We start from the raw sequence: 22,410 nt of genomic DNA, 5'->3' as shown, positions 1-22,410 counted from the left end.
TGCATTAACTATGCTTCACCATGCTGGTTGTCAAAATATCGTCGGTGTGATTTATTTCAGGCTCTAAATGCAAGTCAACAATTCCACCTCCGAGGCAAATAGAAGCAAAATTGATGACAGTTGTCTTTGCTTCTTAAAACTTTCTTCCTACAAACTGCTGCTCTTCAATTGTCACCAGAAAAAGCTTCTTGATGAATCTGCTTTCACTTGACCATTCCTCGCAGTATGTTAACTCAGACTATTATAGGGAGAAAGATGATTTTGGAACTGTGTCTGTTACAAAAAGTTATAATCGACCATTAACTGACAGTAGTTATTACTACAATCTCCTCCCGCTATCGCACGGGGCCAAAATGCTCACGCTGGATGAACTGGCAACAGTGGCTAAAGTGATCATTGCGCCGAATGATTTCTCAAAAGATACCCCACCAGGGGGGGAATTGGAAATGAGGGGCTCTGCCAATGGAGTCGCTCCTTGCTTCACCAACTGCTCAGGGCATGGGTTGTGTCACCAGGTTAGTGGATGTTTTTCTAAAAAATAATTATCAGGAGCCTTGTGACTTATTCGTGCCTTGTAATAATTTCAAACAACAACGATTTGAAATTTGGTTTCGCTCGAGACCAGAAAATATTTTGGCGATACAGGAGGCACATTTTAAGGTTAATGACTCATTCTTATATTGTAATTACGCTTGCGATTAGCACACTCCGGCTTATTCAGTTAGCCCTCTCCGGCACACTTAGTCTCGAGGTAACGAATACGCCTGGGACAGCAAAGGTCCTGGGTTCGAATCTGATCAGGGCCTGTTTTTTTTTCAAACGGGAAACATTCCGTTCAAAAAAAATTGTCGGCTTATTATGTATCTGCTTATTTTTTGTCGAATACGCCATGGACAGCAAAGGTTCTGGGTTCGAATCTGATCAGGGCCTGTTTTTTTTTTCAAACGGGAAGTATTCCGTTTTAAAAAAATTTTCAGCTTATTATTTGTCTGCTTATTTTTTGTCGTTGTTTTTTGATGTTGCGTTTAGTGTTTGATTTAATCCTACAATTTAAAACGTTGCTTACCTTGACTTCGTATTTTTTTGTTTCGCTAAAAAAAAGTTCCTCATCCCAATTTATTTCGGCCTATTTTTTTATCGGCTTAATGACCTGATTTTGAGTCGTTTCATGGAAAACACAATATAAATACTCCCCTCCGCGCTTTTCAAGTTAATGTATGTTTACCAATCGGTTTTTTGAATTTCCTTTTTTTCTTTCGTTATAAAAAGAGTTTTATTTCAAAAAAGGGGTATCAATTGAAAGTCCGCCTACTCCCTTCTGTGCCTGCATACACCCCCCTATAGTCTCTTTTTAATTGAACCCTCTGTCTACAGCCTTCGAAAAAGTCTCTGGGGGAATGTTTGACCAATATTAGTTTTTGGTTTCCATGAATAGAACTGTTTTGAAAAGCTCTCTGCATAAGCGGCTACGCCCAATTTTTATTACGCCCTCGGAATAGTGAAAGTTTTGATTTTTGACCATTTTGCGAATCTTTTTGACTTTTCACGCAAACTAACCTCTCAAGTCTGTGGGCTCAATGGAGATAACGGATAGTGGGAAGCTCCCTTGGTTAAGCGGTCACTCACAATGTTTCTTACGCTACAATTTATCGCCCCATGTAAAAACCAAATTTTTGGTATTTTATTTTTTTAACTTTTTGAATATTCTCGAAAACTACCCTGCCATATCTGAGATTTTGGGTTCAATTCAGAGAACAGGTCACGGGAAAACCTCATTATTATACGACTACCTCAAAATCATTCCACCATCAAAAGTTATGGCACTCGGAAAAGTCAAATTTTTGATTTTTGATCGGTTTTTGAAAGTTTTCTCCGGAAATACCCTCCCAAATCTGAGATTTTGGATTTAATAGAAATTACAAAATGCGTGTATTGATTCTGCATAAGCGGCTACTCCTTATTTTTTACACAAAAAGCTATGGTTCTCGGAAATATCAAATTTTTGATTTGGTGACCGTTTTTTGGACTTTTCTCGCTAACTATCCTGCCAAATCCGATATCATAGGTTTAATCAAAACAACTGGTTGTTGAAAGCCTACCTCTATAACTGTCTATGCTCCGTTTCTTTTAAACAAAGTTCTGGCCTTCAAACAAGAACTTACTTGACTCTACGCGAAAACTACCGTGGCAGTTCTCAGGTTGTGTTCAATCGAGAAACTTGGTTTTGGGAATCTTTTCTGCTTAAGTGGCCACAACCTGCTTTTTTGCAGAAAAAAGTTATGGATTTTGGAAAATCTTTTGACCTTTTTTTTAGAACAACTAGAAGTTTTTTGAATTTTCTTAAATTTTACACAATCAAATGTGAGATGAAAAGTTCAATTGAAAGAACTCGTTGAGATAATTTTTCCCTTAGATTTTAGTTAAGAGAAATGTTATATCCTTGGGAAAATTGATTATCTCAAATTTTTTTACTCTCGTTGCTTATTTTAGAAGAGAAACAACGAAGGTTTTGGCAAAGTCAAGCTTTTTAAATTTCATTTTTCGTGCCTCATGAGTATAGCAAATTGATACAATATCCAACGCGTACCTCCAGCGTTAGCTGGGCCTCTAGTTGTTCTTTTATGAGACATACGAAAATTTTGTTTCTTCTAGTTTTTTCAACATTGGAAATATTTTTTTTTACTTCAAATGGCATAAAAAAAATGAAGTTTAAACATATTATTCGGACAATCTCGAAGCAAAAACAATATCCATTATACATACTTTATTAGGTATTAAATGTAATACGTAGTAATACTGACAACTTTTTTCGACGAATCGGAAATTATGAACAAAATTAATAATGGTAAAAGTTTGGCGTGGGCTTGGCAAAAAAGAGCCTGCAAAATGATTTTACTATAGTGTCTTACTTCGACCCTTTTATAGTTAGATATTATTTATAGAATTTACCGCGTAGCAACAAAAATAACAAGATTAGAGGATTTGAACCCTAAATTTGGCATTTTTGATAATACAAATGGTGTTTTTTATGGCCATTGGATGCAAAATATGTTTCTTCTCAGTTTTATATTTATGTTCAGTTTCTGTGTGTCCGTATTTGGTAGCATTTGTTTTATCTGATTTTTTAAAGCGCTTGCATTGCATACTGGTATTTAGCATTAGATTATCTACTTGTGTCAACTACTAGAGAAAGAAATAAGATATGGAGCAGTTACGAAGACAGTTGACTCGAATTCTTTTGGTTCGTTCTAGATGTGTTCGAACACTATGGTCGTCTAATTTTTCATCCTTGCGAAAAGCAAAGGTTTTGAATCTGGGTACTAGACCTTTTTCCGGTGATTTTTTCAAACTAATTACCGTTGATTTTACTTACATTTACGAAAGCATGTCTTGTAATCGGGAACTAGGCTTTTTTCCCGTAAACAACTTTTCTTACAAAATCTTGACTTGCTTTATTATTGAATCATAACAACATCCAGGTTACTTCGGGCTTGGCCTAGAGGTAACGCTTTCGCTTTTGCATCCTATGTTGTGGGGTTGATTCCAGGCCGGACCTTGTTTTTTTTCTGTATGTATGCAATTGAATATTTTGTTTTTCCGGAAAAATTGTTGTTCCGGAAAAATTATATGCTTAAGCTTTTCCGGCTTAGCTGCTATATCATAGTTTTGTTGTGCTGTACCTAAGTATCCTGGTAGTTGCAAGTGTTGTTTTTCGTAGTTTCAGGGGGGGCATGAAACGTTTTAAAGTTTTCTTGTATAAAATTTTCAGCTTTTTTTCCGCTTCTCAAGTTTTGTTCCGTTGACAATTTAAATTTCAAATGATTTAATTGGCATGTTTGCCTGGAAATTTTGGTTGGTAAATCAGGTATCATGCAAATATATGGGGTTTGGCTTTGTGTATTATTTTTTCAAACTAATTACCGGTGATTTTACTTACATTTACGAAAGCATGTCTTGTAATCGGGAACTAGGCTTTTTTCCCGTAAACAACTTTTCTTACAAAATCTTGACTTGCTTTATTATTGAATCATAACAACATCCAGGTTACTTCGGGCTTGGCCTAGAGGTAACGCTTTCGCTTTTGCATCCTATGTTGTGGGGTTGATTCCAGGCCGGACCTTGTTTTTTTTCTGTATGTATGCAATTGAATATTTTGTTTTTCCGGAAAAATTGTTGTTCCGGAAAAATTATATGCTTAAGCTTTTCCGGCTTAGCTGCTATATCATAGTTTTGTTGTGCTGTACCTAAGTATCCTGGTAGTTGCAAGTGTTGTTTTTCGTAGTTTCAGGGGGGGGGGCCATGAAACGTTTTAAAGTTTTCTTGTATAAAATTTTCAGCTTTTTTTCCGCTTCTCAAGTTTTGTTCCATTGACAATTTAAATTTCAAATGATTTAATTGGCATGTTTTCCTGGAAATTTTGGTTGGTAAATCAGGTATCATGCAAATATGGGGTTTGGCTTTGTGTATTATTTTTTAATACTCTTAGGATTTTTTTTCTTCATTTTTTGCAAACTTAGTTTTTCTCTTTATTCTAACGGATGTTTAAAAAAGTATCATTTAAAAAACCGCCTACTCTTCTATGTGCCTAGATACTCACCTAGTCTTCTTTTTACTCCACCCCTCTGTCTATAGCCTTCAAAGTGGTAAAATATGGAATATTTGACCCATTTATTTTTAAATTTGAGTTTGCTTCTAAAATCTGGGAGTTTGCTTTTAACGAATAGAACGGGTTTTGGAAAGATCTACATAAGCTTCGCCCATATTTTTTACACTAAGTTTTTACCTAAAGACTTGAATTTTTGATGGTCTGACCTTTTTTTGAATCTTTTGACTTTCGAAAACTAACCTGCCAAATCTGAGATCGTAGGTGCAAGGGAGATAATGGTAAGTGGGAAGCTCTCCTGCATTAGTGGTCACTCACAATTTTTTTATACTAAAAGTTATGGCCCTCGGAAAAATCAAAGTTTTGTTTTTTGACCGTTTTTAAACTTTTCGAATTTTCTCGAACTACCCTTCTCTTAATTTTTTGTAAGAAAAATGGTATTATAGCAACAAACAAGGTTTGGGCAAAGGCCAATTTTTGAAATTACACATTTAGTCCCGCATCAGTATAAGAAGTTCAAAAAATCTCAAATATGCTTTTCCAGCTTTATCGAGACATAAAAAAATTTCGTTCCCCTACTTTTATTCAACATTTCATTTTTTTAGACTTATGTTTTTTTTTCATGTTTGTGTTGTATCGCAAGTGATGCGAAGCTCCGATTCGCATATGTGTTGAAATTGATACAACTTTTTCAAAAGATCAAATATACCAGATAGATCCGCTTTTAAATGAGTGTAAAACCTAGTTTGTGGACTCAAACATCAGGTATTGGACTTGTTCTCATCAGTAACTTTGTTCACAGGATCTCCTATTTTAAGATCCTCTGTTCTAGCCAAGTTGCACGTTGATTCGAGAGTTTCCTAGTGTTTCCCCCATTTTTCATGAGTAATTATAGTTTCCGGTTTCCTGATTTTCACGCCAAAACTTTCTGTTAGGAAGGAAAATTTTTCGAAAGAACTTATCAGTTAGAAGCTTTTTCTTCATCAAGGTTTCTTGGATGCTTGGTTTCTTACTTGTTCTTTTTTTGCTCTCAATGTGCGTCGAATTAATTTTTGTCCCAATTTCTTTTGCGCGATTTCATTTGAAGTCGTTTCAAGATGATGGCCGAGCGTAGACTTTTGTGCTTACATTAATTTTTCAAAAGATAAAAGTTTACCTCACATACCTTCCTTTAGATGAGTTTAAAACTTAGCTTGTGGACTCATGTACTAATCGGGTACTAGATTTATTGCCCGTGAGTAACTTTGTTCACAGAATCTCCGATTTTAAGATCCCCAGTTCTAACCAAGTTGCACGCTTAAAAGCTGTAGCTTTGGGTCTTAGCTACTGAAGTGATAGTGAGTCTACAGCTGGAAAAAAATCAAGATAAAAAATAATTTAGGAATGTTAGGATCTTCTAGGAATGAAAGTTTTTCGAAAGAAATCACTGTTAAATCTTTTTTTTTTTTCATTAAGGTATCAGTTTTTTCCGATGCTTGGTTTCTGATCTACTTTTTTGATCTCAATGTGCGTGAAAATATTTTCATTTCATTTTGCTGTGTTTTAGGCTTGAGTAATTTTATTTGAAATCGCTTCAAGATGATGGCTCTGTGTATTGTGTCAATATTTCGAAAGTTTTCGGAAAGTTTTTTTTTGTTATCTTGAATCGACAACTTTGAAAAATCAAAATTTTAACTGTATTCTGCTGAGGAACTCGTAGGCTAATCAAATCATTTGTGAGTTTTCGCTTACAACTGGGAGTGAACAAGGGCGTGATTTTTTGCCAAATTGTTTTTTGCATAAATTTGCGTTAGTTTTGTCGAAATACATTTTTGATTTTTTAAATTGCTCTCTAGCTTGTATTGCTTAAAGGTCTCTACCCAATTTAATTGATTGACTAGGGCTTAGCAAGCCTGAATTTAATTGTAATCAGATTTTTTCAAAATGTTCGATACGTTTGAATTCGAAATTTGCAGAAGAGTTGATTGTTTTGCTATGTGCTCTTTAGTTATTTTCGGCTTTTTTTTCATTTGGTATCCTTTTTTAACATGCAATAATTAGCTTGTGTTTGTCTTTTCTTTCCTTAATATTATTTTTTTCCGAGCCCAGCGTTCATTATTTTTAGAATTTTTTCGGTGTCGTGCATTCTGTTGTTTTTCAATGGATTTTTGAAAAACTTTGTGATCGAAATTTTTTCTGAAAATATGAAAATATGAAATATTTTGAAAAGTAATTAGAAAAAAAATATATATATATTTTTTGTGTTTATGAATCCGTTTTTTTTAGAATTTCAATGAAAGCTTTCACTTTTTCTGAATTCGGCTCCTGTAAAATTGAACTTAAATTTCGTTTCGGTTTTATATCCTGATTTGAAAACAGTGGATTTGAACAATATTGGTCTTGGATTTTTCATGGTTCTGTGCGATTTGCGCTCAGAACATCAATAGAGCTTCTGAGCAAGTTAAGCATTGCAGCCATTTTAAGAATTGCGGTTGAAATGAGACTGAACTTGCTACATTTCTAGTTTCGTAAGTGGAATTTCGATTTTTAGATTTCCAGCGGAATAAATACTTTACCTATTGATCCAGTTTTTTCTAGTTGGGTTCATGTTATATAATAGTGCCAGCCATAAATTGTTCTAGAAATTCAGAGAGCTTAAATTGCATTTTTAATTGAAATTCGAAAGTTGAGATTTTTTTCAAGAAAGTCAGTGTTTTTTTATGTTTACTTGCGTTCATTACTCTTTTCCAATCTTCGATTGGCTATGTTTTTCATTTAAATTCAAAAAAAAATTTGTTTCACGGGTTTCATCCTAGTTACGTCGGTTCATTTTCCGTTTTCAATTTTTTCTATTTATTTGGAATTAGAACGGTTTTTCATTGTCTTTCATTCCAAATGATGGGTTTTATTTTGATTTAAAAACTTTTGTTAATTATAATTGAGAGTTCTGTTATTTATGAATTTACCAAGTCTGAATTTGGTTATGTTTATATATTGTTCATTCTGATCAAACGGTTTTGTCTTATTTTAAATCGGCTTAGTTAAGCTAGTTTGCATGTTGCGTTGTTTCGAAGGCAAACTACGTCCATCTTTTCTTTTTTTTCAGCAGGGATGGATTAAAAATTTCTCAAATTTTATAGATCAGGTTATTTTTATAACAGTTTTGTTTTCAACTCTGACAGATTTTGTAGACTTAGTTGCAACCTTTTAAATGATTCCCAATGTTTTTAAGCAAGGTTTATAAACCGCATCCGAAACAAATGTATGGAATTTTCGTAGATATAATTTTTTCGACGTTTAAAGTTTTTTCAAGTTAATTTTTCAGTTTTTTATATTCATGATCTTGAATCGCAATGTTTTTGTTGTATCACAAGTGTTGCGAAGCTACGATTTGTCTCAGTGTATAATTTACTTCATCACATGTTGTGTGAAGTTCCGCATCTCCTGTATTTGACTTTTTATAAGTTTTTTCTTTGCTTTTTTTTTAAATAAGAAGCTGCTCTCTGCCGTTTTTTTTGCTCGTTTGTGCTTTTGCTTAAAATTTTGGTTGTTTTTTGTGAATAATTTATATCAACAATATTAAACAACATTTTTTGCATACGATTTCGATCATTGGTTTTTAAATATATATTCATTACACCGAAGACTTTAGTCAAGGTGTTATGGTATCGTGTAACGGGTTTTTTTTTTAAATGTTGTCTGTTGTCAAGTGTCGACAAATAACGTCCACAGTTATCAATTATCATGTGGGCTGGACTATATCGCGCTATGTCACGTGATTGCGTATGTTTGTTTCTTTATTTGTTCATCTTTATTTATTTAATTATCTGTTCTTCTATTTATTTAATTATGTTTAGTTTGCTTATATTTATTTATAATTTATGTGTGTACATATTTATTTTTGTTTATTTTTATCACGTGTTTTGTTTATTTATTTAATTATTCTTTCTTTCGTTTAGTTTTGCTTTTATTATTTCTGCGTGTGTATTTATTTAATTTATTTATTTTCATTTATTTATATTATGGGTCTGTTTGTTTGGTTATTTGTTCATATATATTTTTTCATGTCTATTTAATTATTTGTACATTTCACTTTTGCTTTTATTTATTTATTTATTTATTTATTTATGTATTTATTTATGTATTTATTTATGTATTTATTTATTTATTTATGTATTGATTTATTTTTTTATTGCTTATTTATTTATCAGGTGTGTTTTGTTTATTTGTTGATATTTATTTCTATATTTATTTAATTATTCTTTCTTTCATTTAGTTTTGCTTTTATTATTTATGTATGTGTATTTATTTCATTTATTTATTTTCATTTATTCATATTATGGGTCTGTTTGTTTGGTTATTTGTTCATATATATTTTTTCATGTCTATTTAATTATTTGTACATTTCACTTTTGCTTTTATTTATTTATATATTTATTTATTTATGTTTTCATTTATGTATTTATTTTTTTATTTATGTATTGATTTATTTTTTTATTGCTTATTTATTTATCAGGTGTGTTTTGTTTATTTGTTGATATTTATTTCTATATTTATTTAATTATTCTTTCTTTCATTTAGTTTTGCTTTTATTATTTATGTATGTGTATTTATTTAATTCATTTACTTTCATTTATTTATATTATGGGTCTGTTTGTTTGGTTATTTGTTCATGAGATATATATTTTTTCATGTTAATTTAATTATTTGTACATTTCAGTTTTGCGTTTATTTATTTATTTATTTATGTATGTATTTATTTATTTATGTATTGATTTATTTTTTTATTGTTTATTTATTTATCAGGTGTGTTTTGTTTATTCGTTGATATTTATTGCTATATTTATTTAATTATTTTCTTTCATTTAGTTTTGCTTTTATTTATTATTCATGTATGTATTTATTTATTCATTTATTTATTTATGTTTATTTATTTTTGGTTTGTTCGTTCATTTGTTGGTTTGTTCGTTCATTTATTTATTTATTTAGTTAGCGTCTTTGTTGTTTGATTGTGAAATTTGATGTTTTACTTCTTAGCTATGTAGTTAAAAGCAAAAAATGATTTTCAATTTATTGTTCTGTTTAGGATATTTTCCGAAAGATCTGTATATCACCAATTAGCGTACAACGATTTACAGGGAACGCTGCCAACGAGATTTGTCCACTTGCTTTTGGGTTGCAGCTACATCAAAAATGATATAGCAAAATATTGGTGTATACATGTGTTAGTACGATTTTAGCTCTAGAATTGTTATTTCAGGCTCTTCGTCAATATAGCAATATTTTAGCGTATACATGTGTTAGTACCATTTTTAGTTCTCGAACTGTTATTTTATGATCTATGTCAGTATATCAAAATTTTAGTGTATACATGTGTTATTACGATTTTTAGTTCTCGAACTGTTATTTCATGATCTTTGTCAATATATCAAAATTTTATTGTATACATGTGTTAGTACCATTTTTAGTTCTCGAACTGTTATTCCATGATCTTTGTCAATATAGCAAAATTTTGGTGTATACATGTGTTAGTACGATTTTTAGCTCTAGAACTGTTATTCCATGATCTTTGTCAATATAGCAAAAATTTGACGTATACATGTGTTAGTACGATTTTTAGCTCTCGAACTGTTATTTCATGATCTTTGCCAATATAGCAAAATTTTGGTGTATACATGTGTTCGTACGATTTTTAGCTCACGAACTGTTATTTCAGGCCCTTTGTCAATATAGTAAAATTTTGGTGTATACATGTGTTACTACGATTTTTAGTTCTAGAAGTGTTATTTTATGATCTTCGTTGATATATCAAAAATTTAACCTATACATGTGTTAGTACGATTTTTAGTTCTAGAACTGTTATTTCAGGCTCTTTCTCGATATAGCAAAATTTTGGTGTATACATGTATTAGTACGATTTTTTGTTCTAGAACTGTTATTCTTCAATTATTAGTTGCTCAAGTTGTTTGGTTTTTGCTTCAGTTTCTATGCCTTCGGTGTATTGCGCGTAGCGCCTATGTTCATAATTAGGCGTCAAATATTTTTCAAATGAAAGTACCTATTCCAGCAGTTTTTATGGCTTAAAAATAACTCATCCACTTGAATTTTTCTCTTTTGTACGTGTTGTTTCAGCCGATATTGTGTGCGCTCTATTCTTTCAAAGCTTGACTTTTTTAAGTTCTTTATTTTGTATTTCATGCTTTTAACAAAAAAAAATGACTATCTTTTTTTTGTACAAGCACAGATACCACACAATTGTTCGTAGTTGAAATCATACCCATATTTTTGCCATCTTGATTGCGGCCTCACAACAATGTAATAATTCTGATTCATAACTGTAGTTGTTCATAGCCGCATTGATTTTTCCTTTTTCGACATGCTCTTGAGACGGCTTCTTTCTTTCTCCGCAAATAAAATAGACTTGCATATATCTGGAATTATGGTTTTCTTCGAATCACGCGTTTACATATGGCATGCTTTGACTCGATCATGCCTGAGCTCATTATCCAAGTATTCGTTGAAACAAATCCTATCCGCTAATGCACCTTTGACCAGCTAGCGTTACAATGTGTGTTTAGTACCAGTATGCAATCCTTGCTAGTATATATATCTTTTGCTCACAACGGTTTTGTTTTTTTTTTTGGCTAGAACGTTGCATCCTAATCCACGCTGTCCTTGAATAAAAACGGAGTTAAGATTTTAAATAACGGGAATAATTTGAGGTTTTTTCTCTAAACAGTATCAGAATTTTGAAAAAAAAAGTTAGTTCAAACACCCTAAAGGATCTTGGGAAATTCATGGCCTCGGCGCGATTGAAGCAATTTTGATGTGTCCGACTGTTTTTCAAGCGAATAAATAAGATTTATGATCTAGTCTATATATAATATCATCATAATAATAAGACTTCAAGTAAATTTGAATTAAGAATAGAATTAACGAATCTGTTTTTCTGAAATAAATATTCTTAAAAGTAAAATGACGTAATAGTGTGGGTTTGAATGAACTTCTTGTTAGGGCGTAGGCGTATAACCTGAATGTACGTGTTGTAGGGTGAGTGTTGGTGTGAGGTGCAGTTCAGAGGCAGCTCGTGTCAGACAACCAACCTACTCTACTACACCATCTTCGCCTGTCTCTTCTTCCTCCTCTCCCTCATCTCACTCATACAACTCGCAGTATGTGTGCAGGCAAGTACACTAAAGTAAACTTGGCCCATGTGAACAATCTCACCTCTAAAATTAAATGGCAAATTCAAGCAGTTAGACATGTATGTACTATGCTATTTTTTGATTGGATGAAAACTTTTACTTGTAACCAAATGAATGATCTCCTCTCTAAGTTGATTTAGAGAGGCGATTATTCACTTGGTCCATTGAGTCACCACATTCTAGTTCAAGACAATTAATCATTTAGAAAAATGGTCAACATGCGATTTGATCAGATCTCTGGGATTACTACCCATCCCTGATTGATACCTACATTGGATGCAGTTTTTTGGGCTAAATTTTGCTTCAATCTCGAGCATCCTCGTATTTAAAGTTGGGCCTCATGTTTGCTCCTTTATAATTTTTGTTTTGACTTTAGATCTCTTTTTAAGTTTGCTTGCGAAATTATGCTCTTTAATAAAAAAAAAGAGCAAAGGGAATTTAAATACTCTACTATTGCTAATGCGTTTCCTGTCTGTTTTTCCATTGTGACGGAGTTGCGCATTCGAAAGTGCGCAAGCAATGGTTTAAATGAGGGCATTCTGAATCGCATTCAAGCTATACAATGGATGATAATAGGTTTTTCCATGCCATTCGATCAAGGCAGTTTGTGGATTTGAGACCTAAAGTATTCAGGTCTCGTCTCCTTTAACACAATCGATCCAGCGTTTTTAAGGCCTTCCTGTTGGTCTTTTCCCTCGGACTGAAACATGGTCTGTTATGTTTGCCACATGACTATTTTCTCTTCCCTGAGCATAGCCAAACCATCCGAACCGCGACCGCACTTGTAGCTTGGGTAGATCTACAAGACCTGTCATTTTAATTACTGATTTGTTGGTAACTCTTTATAAGTGACTCCTATAATCCTACAGAGTTTTCATATCCGCATTCTTCCGAGAGCTAGATATTGCCTTGTTCTGCGCCCAGGTTTCAGAGCAGTAGATCAGAACTTGTCGGAGACAAGCTCTGTAGTTATGGCACATTGTAATCAATTCAATATCATTATTCAGCAGCAGAGGCGCAATTTGCCGCGGTTTTGTCCAGAAAGCTGCTATTCTGACTAATGATGCACGTTTTGCGTCACGTTTTTCGTAAATCGTATCACCCAGAGAGCAGAGCTCTTTGAAAGTAGTTAGGGTTTCAAATTGATTGATCCGTAGAATAGCATTCTGATTTGAGCGATAATTGGAAGGATTATTGCATCTTGGATAAACATAATTAGTGTTTTGGTTTGGTATTTTCCCCTGACCACTGCATTTTTATGCACTCATTGGTTACAAGAATTGCAGCGTATTGAATTGGCGCCGACTCCCTTTAAACAAAAGCGCATGGATATTTTCCGGTTTTTTAAGGATTACTTATTTGGCCTGAAGTCAAATGCTTTGTCTAATCCTCGTTGATTTTCAAACCGCGTTTTTGCAAAGCCTTGTTTCAACAAGTATTTAAAATCTCATTTGACTGTAATTCCGTTTCAGCGGATATCACAAGGTCATCTGCACATAGCATATCCCATGGTAACAGGGAACGATTTTTTCTCCTAGCTTCTTTCATTACTTTTATAAATAAGAATGGGCCAAGTGCCGATCATTGATCACTGTTTTTTTTTGGGGCCGGATAACTCTGGTTTTCAACTCGGTACACACATACTATTAGTTGTACCAGATTTTTGGGAACGTTCTGTTACCTCAGAGCCCATGGGATCAGTTCCCTGGGAACACGGTAGAAGGCTTCGAGATCAACAAATATGCGATGCAGGGTTCATTCTTTTACGCAAGTAGTTCCTTCAATGGTCTTATAAGAAAAATGGCATCAGTAGTTGATCTACCACCAATTAAGTCAAATTGCATGTCATCTATTTTTATCAATTCTCTCAGGTGTTTTTCTTTTTTTTGAAAGTTTTAAATATGTGTTTCAGTAATCGGATGCCTCATTAGGATCCACATTCTAACGGATCGCCTTTTCTTTTTAAACAATAACAGTTTCCCTTTTGATCCAGTCGGAGGGGATTAGACCTGAATCTCACTATTCCTTAAAGACTTCAAAAAGCTCAGCAAGTCCACAATCCCCGGCAAATTTTATAATGACCAAAGTTAGTCCTGTCGGTCCTGGGCTTTTTTTTTAAATTTTTCATCTCTCCCGGTGCAAGTGCCACTTCCTAGATGGTTAAGTCCTCCAATGGGCAAGCCATTGGGTAGATATCTTGTTTCAAACGGATTTAGTCCATCTTAAATTTGAAATGTAGCTTTGCCACTGCGAGAGTTTTTCTTCACATTTATTGAGTTTTGACCAACCACTTCCTTTTGATTATTTTGCATTTGCTTGGCAAGGCGGAACATTTTATGCCCCGTCGCCTTTTTGAGAGATCTTGTCGCCATTTCTGGTTTGATTATTTTTTAGCTTAAGCTTAGGAATTTAAAAATGGTTGCAAATTAATTTTGTATGCATTTTTCTAGAACTAGGTTAGTTGCATCAAAAAAATTGTCCATCTTAAATCATCCTTGAACTTGAAGAATTGGAGTTTTAATGTAATATAATTAGTCATATGAAGTTTCTCAAATTCATTCTGTTTCAATGACTACCTTCCTACTGTCTGTTGGTTAGTTTAATGATCCAACAGCAATGATTTTTTCAGGCGTTTCACAATAAACAAAAATTTCAATATTTTGTTTTCAGGTTTTTTAAATGAACTTGGACATTCCCGTTTCCTTATATCTTTAAAACAAGACATTTTTCTAAAACTTTTTGATTTTGAAGAGTTATTTTTTGTCAAGTAAGCGTTAATGAAGCTTCGAAAACTGGAGCAAAACTAAACTGTTGAAAATTGTTTTCGTTTTAGGCCGAGTACCACAAGAGGCATAAACCTACCATAAGAGACGTATTCCGCCTGACCAATCAGAAGCTAGTATACTTCTTCGTCACCATAGCAACAGCGTCCAGGGGCTTCTATTTCGCAATCCAACTCAGCCACCCAGTCATTTCATTCAACCTTCAAACTGTATACTACCCTCTAATTCTCACAATTTTTTCACTTATCGTATGCAAATGGGCCGAATGGTTTCATATAAACGATATGCCGCCACATCCTTCGGGAATTGTGGGGCAGTCGCCGGAAACGCCAAATTCGAGATCGCCGAGTGCGAATAGGTTCTTCTCGGCTCAAGTGTCGTCCTCTTCGTCGCGACAGCAGTGCATGAGCAGGACTAACTCCTACAACCATCAACACCAGGGACCTTACGTGGCGCCCAATGCCTCCTTTCTCACCAAATCACTAGGCGCATTTGTCACATTCAATGTGCTTATGTACATCCTGCTGTTTCTACAGCTGCTGGCTACAAACACGTGGGTGAAAGACATCGCCGGTTAGTTGAACGAATGATAAAATAATTATTACTGCGATGCTGGCCCTCAAAAATGAAGCTTAACCTTGGATTCCGGGGTGATTAATAACTAAGTAAATAGTTAATAATTTCGACCTCTCTCGTAGTTTGGGAAGGAAATGTGGAGTATGATGGCTTTTTAGCCTACTTGACTGCGTCAAAGAAAGCTCGTTGGTTGAAGGATTCTAAAACTATCAAAAAAGTTTTCTGTGTCGAGAAAATTTGGTCTTTTTTTGGCTGATTGCTATTCAAACTCAATTTAGCGAAGAGCGGATAATTTTCCTTCATATCTACTATTAACAATTATCAGAAAATACTTAATTAATATGTATGAACAGTTTTTATTATATTTATCAAGTGTCAATGAACTTTTAATTTTTTTCGCTTCAATTCAAATCCTTTTGCGAAAATAAGGAAAGTTTCGTTCTCGAGTATCAAGAGTTCAAATAGAGGACAGAGAATAGAAATATCTTAAAAGCGGATTTAAGTTTTAGATCCCAGCAGAATAAAAACTTTATCTATTGATCCGGTTTTACAATTAGTGTTAATACTATCAAAAAGTTATCAATTATGAAAGATTCTTGGAATTGAAACTGCTTTTACATGATGGATTACATGATGAATTTGTTTCATTGCAACTTTAAGTTTGACTTATTTCGGAAAAAAAGCCCATCATTTCGAAATGTGACTAATACGTGCGCTAAGTACATCTCATTTCTCTACTAAACGAGAAACGTAATGTCGGTTCAAGAAGGTACATACAGCCAACTTATCAATATGGATTACTTCTCTACAATTTAAGAAGTGAACAATTTCTTAGAGACAGAAATAATAAGCAAGCATTTACTAAGTCACGCGAGGATTAAAAATTAAAAGTAAGCGAGCCGGGAAGGCTTTTTTTCACTAATTTTTTAAAACTAGACTATTAAATTTTGTTAAAAATAGTGCAATGTCAAGCGAAAAACGTAGACTGTCTTGTTCATTATTTTCAAGAGGTTTGCCTGCATTCTAGTGAACTCTGTGCAACAGTTTGTTCACTAAAAACGTATTTTAGTTTTTATTCGATTTCTTTCATTAAAAAGTTTTATTAAAATTTGTCGGTTGTCATGCTTTTGATCTAACAGTTTTTCCAACTCAACAAAAACGGTTTTTGTGAACTTAGATTTCAATCAGATGAAAACAAAAAAAAACATATTTGGACCTTCCAACTTTATGATGACCATTCGAATCGGCGCTAATGTAAATTTCTGAAGAAAAAGTTTTGTAATGTGCTCGATTCGCAAACGATTTTATTATTGAGACTTATGAACGTAGTGAAGACTCTTATATAGGTCTTGGTGATATTTTTTTGTATTTTCTTTTGCAGGAAAAAGTCTTGAAATGTATTAATAACTACAGATATACATTCATACATATGCATTTATGAATGCACTTAGTTATATATGCAGTATTTGATTTCAATTAAAATGCATCTGCTGAAATTGACATAGATAGCACTCTCCAAACACAAACGTGGAAATGGTGCAAAAAACGTGAACGATTTCTAGCTTCGTAAGTGGAATTTAGTTTTTAGATTTCCAGCGGTATAAAAACTTTACCTGTTGATCCAGTTTTCTCAAGTTGGGTTAATGTTATCAAAAAGCGCCAATCATAAATCGGTCTAGAAATTCAAAGAGCGTAAATGGCATCGAATTTTTTTCTTTGAAATTCGAAAATTGAGATTTTTTCAATAAAGTCATTGTTTTTTTAATGTTTACTTGCGTTCATTAGTTTTTTTCGAAAGTTTTATTGGCTATGTTTTATCATTTCTCTCATAATTTTTTTCACTAAAAGGTTATTCGGATTGAATCGTTTCGGCTTCTGTTATGGAAAGCGCTTGGGTTTGATGTATCACTGGACCCGATCTGATGTTTTTCGTCGTATTTGATTATGGGTAGGAATAGATTAAAAAGTCGAATACAATTTCCTCACCTTTAAGTTGTCGTCATAAAACTTCTAGTAGATGATCTTTACACCAGTTTTAGTAGTTTGAACATTGTTTATCCTTGGAAGCTTTTGGGCTGTTTTTTGCAAGTTGTCTGCGTACATTTGCGAAAGCAGCTGTCTTGTAATCGAGAACAAAACTTTCTTACAGTAAACAAATTTTTTTCTACATCAAGTTGAAAAATTGAAGTTACTTTTTTAGTGAACCGTAGCATTTTCGAGACTTTTTAGCACTTGGTCTTGAGGAAACGCCGTTGGCTTCTTACCCTAAGGTCTGGAGTTCGGGTACAGGCCGGACCTCGTTTTTTCAGTATGTATAAAACTATTGTAGAATTCTGTGCGCAACAGGTTTTGTCGTAGATGCCAAAGATGTTGATGTAATTCTTTAATTTATAAAACTAATAGCCCCGACTTTGCTTATTTTCTTTTTGGTTGTTTTGCTTAAAAGCTTCATTCGGCCTTAAATGTTTAGGCTTATGATTTATGGGCTCAGTTACTTCGATTGAGCCGCTTCAAGGGCAAAATTGATGGAGTTTTAAAAAAATCAGGTAGTTTGTCTTTCAAAATTTCAATCCTTTAAAACCTAATTGCTCAAAACTTATATCAACAAGTTTTCATAGCGTTTTTTTGTTTTCGGCAGAATAAGCGGCTGCTTTTGGCTCAATGAATGCATTGTCGTTTTTTTGATGGCGTGTTAAAAAACTAAAGATTTATTTATAACTTTCCGTATAGTTTTCTTTTCGCTAGCTTGCAATCTAGTGCTTGTATTGTACCGCAAGAGATGCGAAGCTCCGCTTTGCCTCTATGTGAAAAAATTTGATTGTGTGGCAGGTGATAATTAGTGGTCGAAAACCACCCCTGACATAAGAAATGGGCATGCGCGTGGCTGGTGATTCGACCCCCTGCCGACCCTTTACTATTGTCAGATAACCGTTTTTGGCTGACGGACCCTAATATTTTTCTAAAGGCGTCTTTGGTGCCAATATATACTAATTTTGAGGGGAGAGCGAGCACCAAAAAAACTCGATTTTCCTAAAAGTCCCTAAAAACACCGTTTTTGGATGTTTTTTTTTTCAAAAAGTTGCCTGCGGCGCAGAAAATTTCGTCAAAATAGGGTCTTTATTATGATTTGGGAGAGCTCATAAAACAAATTTGGTCGGCCTATAAAAAAATGGCGACAAACTTTATGAATTTTTTTGAAAATCCCCCCCCCCCCCCCCCCTTCGAGAAAATCCCAGATCCGCCCCTACAAGCATACATTTTAAAAGAAAACAAAATAAACTAGAATCTACTAAATGACACGAGGATTAGAACATTTAAATTAAGATCTGTTATGAGTAAATTGAACATCAACAAAAACTAAGCGAGCGAGTGAGTAAGGCTTGTTTTCACTAATATTTTCAAACTAGACTGTAACATTTTGTTGGCGATAATGCAATGGGCAGCAAAAAATAGACTCTCGTTCTTTAACTTAAAGAGTTATACCTACACGACAATGATGTCTGTGCAAAAGTTTCTTCAGTAAAACTGAATTTGTGCTTTTTATGACGAGTTACTAAATTGTTTAAATAAAAATAGTAAACCTTGTTGGACTTCATGCTTATGATCTTCACAGTTTTTGCAACTCAACAAAAACGGTTTTTGTGAACATAGCGTTCACTCGGATGAAAAGAAAATAATAGATTCGGATTTTCCAAATTGCTCTCAATTGGCACTTGTGAACAGGCGTTTAGTAACCAGGCTTATGGTGATCATTGGAATCGGCGCTATTAAAATAGTTTTTTGTTACTTCTCATGGTAACAAATTATTCAAATAACCTACTTTTTTGAACTACTTTTTTTTCGCAGACTAGGTGAAATAGCAGATGTTTTATTTTCATTCGCAGATTAATTCAAATTGCTGATAGTTATATGCATATTAGATAAAAACTAGGACATTTAATTTTGAAAAACAAATAAAGTTGTAAAATGAGAAAAATCAGTTTTCGGCGATAATTTTATAAAACATTCAACCAATTTATCAAGTTTTTTGTAGTGAAGTGAAAAACAATTAATTTTTTATGTACACAAACTAAAGCCGTTCATTAACCGCGCTCAACTTGACCTGAAGTGTATCGAGCAAAAAGCTTGAGCGTCAAAGTCTATGCTTTGAACTGTGATGAAATAATACATAAAAGCAGCTTATTAAATTTACAAATCTAGCAATTGTGTAAACATGCAGAAGTATTGGAAAGTGAAGAATTTTGAAAAAATTGAAAAGAAATTGAGGGAGGGAATCTCTCGTGCACGATAAAGCCGAATGCCTGAAAATTAATTTAGCCAATCATAGATCAGTGTTCATCAAAAAAATTGTCACTGGAAAAGAAAAGATATCACTGGAAAGTCTTCTTTCTTCATCTAGATGTGTTGAATATTAAATTTGCTGTGAAGAAATTCGAATTTGCTTGTAGGTAAGAAGTATTGGATGAGGATTAGTAAGGCGTGTTTCGCCTCCCTCACGCTGTTAGTTGTGGTGTTCTTCCTCATCTACGGGGTGGAGATGTTCTTCAAAGTAAGAGGTGCATTCGTGGACGCCAATAGACGTCTCAACACATTCGTCGCATGCTCTTCCCGACTCAGCCTCATCGCACAAGCCGCATGTCTCCTCTTTCTAGGCAAGCTTTATTTGCAAACTGATTTCTTGAAATTCACTTTAATTTCTTATTCGGTAAAATAGCAAATATTTGTAGTTTTCATAATTGTATGTAAGATTAAAATTCCCCTCATTGGCGACAGCGTCTTCTTTGAATGGCGTGTTTTATTTCTTGGTAAAAAAAATTGACAATTTTTTTGAAAATTTTTAATGACTAATTTAATTGGTGCTGTAATGCTGGTAATATTATTATTCTTGGAAAGAATTTACAAAAATTGTACACGTCAATTAAATCTGGGCTTGCGCAATAGAATTTATTGGTTATAACACAATGCGCTGTATTTAATTACTATTTCATTATTTTCAGCCCTCTTTCTGTTCTCCGATGTGGCGTTCATTCACTTCGAGAAAAAAATCACAGACTTGGGAATTAGTTACTTCGACACAGCTTGCAGAGCCGTTGACCTATGTGTCGCCATATGGTTCCCCCTAGTCCTCTGGAAGTCAGCCAAGCCGGACGAACTTTGGCTTCTCAATCCTAGAGTACTCTTCCAGAAACCGGCCAACGGGGGCTTCTCATCTCAAGATATAGTTGCAGTATACACTTCTTCCGTTGCGCCCCGGGAATCGAGTTCGGATCCGAACGACTTCGCGCCATCCTCACCACAGTCAGTGTCATGTACGCCGTCTTCATTTAGTGCCACTAATGCCCTAGTTCAACAGGAAGTTACACAGGAGTGTTTCATTTGCTACGATTCGGAAAGAGATGACGCTGGTCCACTGATCAAGCCATGCAAATGCAAAGTAAGACATGTCTTTAATGGGTGTCATCCGATTTTTTGTTACTGAACGAAGTGAAGACATTCAGTTAGGTCGTGTTTATAGTGGTTTTTAATTTTTAAAATGCCCAGCGGAATGAAGAAATTACCTTCACCCAGTTTTTTTAAAATTGTTCACTCGAATTAGGGATAGTTTTCTAAAATTTGGTTGGTTTGATCAATAAATGGTCGAAGAGATTAAGGTGGTATAGTTTTCTTCTATAGAACTCCAAAGTTGAAAAACTCATCATTGAATCTTATCCATCTTTGTGTTGGCAGTTTAAATGAATGTGGCTAGGAAGTAGCAAACTAATTTGAATGTGATAAAGGATATCCGCTTGCTGTGCACATAGCATAGAATGTTCCGATGACATTCGTTAAAAAATTATTAAGAATTCTTCAAATTAGTGTCGTTTCTTGTGCATGGTGTGATGAAAAAAATTATACCGACCTGTAGAAAGTTAGTAAAATAGGCATGGTACACAACAGTTGTCTTCAAAAAAGAGCAAACCAAAAATTGATATTTGCAAAATATTTTTGGAAAGTTTTTCTTACGAAGATAGCGTTAAATGAAGCTTACAAAACTGATTTTTGATAACAAAAATCAAATTTTCTTTTCTTAGCTTAATTGACCAATTTTCTAATAACGAACGTTACTCGATCGCTGCAATCGTTTCGAAGTTAGTCTAAAACTCTAAAATTTCAAACCGGTTTTTCTCGACACTGCGAAAACTTTAAGAAAATTTCTAATTTCATCGAATTACGACTGAAAAGGCGTTAACATGATATATATCACTCGACTCATTCCGGTGATTATTCGTGGTAACTGATTTTGCGTGGAAAACAAAAAATGAAATTAAAAACAAAACGCACGCGCGTACAAAGTTCCTCCCCATTTTCAATGATGGGAACAATGATTCTATGTGAGCCCAGTGTAAATCACTACCCAATACTCACTGGACAAGAGAATCATTATCTGCTTTGACAATTTTCACCTGTTTACATTTTTAGGGCGATACATCGGTCGTGCATCATGATTGTCTTCGTCGCTGGATTCTGGAGTCCATTGGAGGAGTGGAAGACGAAGAAGTTGAAATCACCAATCAATCACCTCAAATCCCATCATCTGCAGTTGGCACAACAAATTATACATACACCACAAGAAATCCCCAGTCAGAACAATCGGAGAGTCGAAAGGTCGAGTCTGTTTCGTTTTCAAGCAGTAGTTTATGTTCATCGAGGTACCCAACTTATTCTGGAATTTCTTTCGGAGCCGAGACTCTTATTGCAGCTCCCGGACACTCTACGGATGTTTCCAGATACAGTGAATGCCAGCAGGAAAACCACGCTGATAATGATATAGAATCGGACAGTGGAGTTGAGTCAACGACCGCGTCGTTTTTGACCTCCAGGTCGCAGAGGGAAACCCAACAGGGCAGTTTTAGATTGTCAAGTGGGGGTTTGGGGCTGCTCCTGGGAGGCGCGGAAGCGAGAAATCATTTGAAATGCAAAGTGTGTAACCAACCTTATGAACTGCAAACGTCCTTCATGATTCAGTGCCAGGTATCTATAGTTCCAATAGGACTTTCGTATAAAAAAATTTGGGGCGCATTTTCAAAAATTTTGTCGGCCTTGTTTTTAGGTCGACCAAATTGAGTTTTTGAGCGCTCCTAGAAAACTAGAAGACCGTATTTTGACAAAAACAAAACTTGTGCCACAGGAAAATTTTTGAAAAAACGGCCATTTTAGGGCACTTTTTGGAAAATGTAGAGTAAAAAACCGCGTTTGTTTGGCGCGCGCTCCCCGTGAAAATTAG

The 22,410-nt window shown here is 34.2% G+C and overlaps 3 protein-coding genes across 7 annotated transcripts in view; 2 read left to right on the top strand and 1 right to left on the bottom strand.

The window, feature by feature from the left end:
• Nucleotides 1-22,410, bottom strand: part of LOC134845494 (guanine nucleotide-binding protein subunit beta-1-like) — a 492,858-nt gene that overhangs the window by 264,827 nt on the left and 205,621 nt on the right. The gene's annotated exons all lie outside the window — the stretch shown is intronic.
• Nucleotides 1-22,410, top strand: part of LOC134845890 (F-box only protein 6-like) — a 136,243-nt gene that overhangs the window by 53,884 nt on the left and 59,949 nt on the right. The gene's annotated exons all lie outside the window — the stretch shown is intronic.
• The window catches only part of LOC134845775 (uncharacterized), a 37,015-nt gene that overhangs the window by 12,085 nt on the left and 2,520 nt on the right, over nucleotides 1-22,410 (top strand). For all 4 annotated transcript variants that reach the window (XM_063862854.1, XM_063862855.1, XM_063862856.1 and 1 more), the window contains exons 2-7: nucleotides 61-515; nucleotides 11,632-11,766; nucleotides 14,621-15,143; nucleotides 19,595-19,798; nucleotides 20,144-20,580; nucleotides 21,606-22,157. In XM_063862854.1, coding sequence (XP_063718924.1) covers nucleotides 192-515; nucleotides 11,632-11,766; nucleotides 14,621-15,143; nucleotides 19,595-19,798; nucleotides 20,144-20,580; nucleotides 21,606-22,157 — 2,175 coding nt within the window. In that variant the 5' untranslated portion in view covers nucleotides 61-191. The remainder of the gene's footprint in view (nucleotides 1-60; nucleotides 516-11,631; nucleotides 11,767-14,620; nucleotides 15,144-19,594; nucleotides 19,799-20,143; nucleotides 20,581-21,605; nucleotides 22,158-22,410) is intronic.

The sequence above is a fragment of the Symsagittifera roscoffensis genome, chromosome 5, assembly GCF_963678635.1.
Source record: "Symsagittifera roscoffensis chromosome 5, txSymRosc1.1, whole genome shotgun sequence".
NCBI lineage: Eukaryota > Metazoa > Xenacoelomorpha > Acoela > Convolutidae > Symsagittifera > Symsagittifera roscoffensis.
The sequence above is the reverse complement of the archived record's forward strand: the minus strand, read 5'-3'. Positions and strand labels throughout refer to the sequence as shown.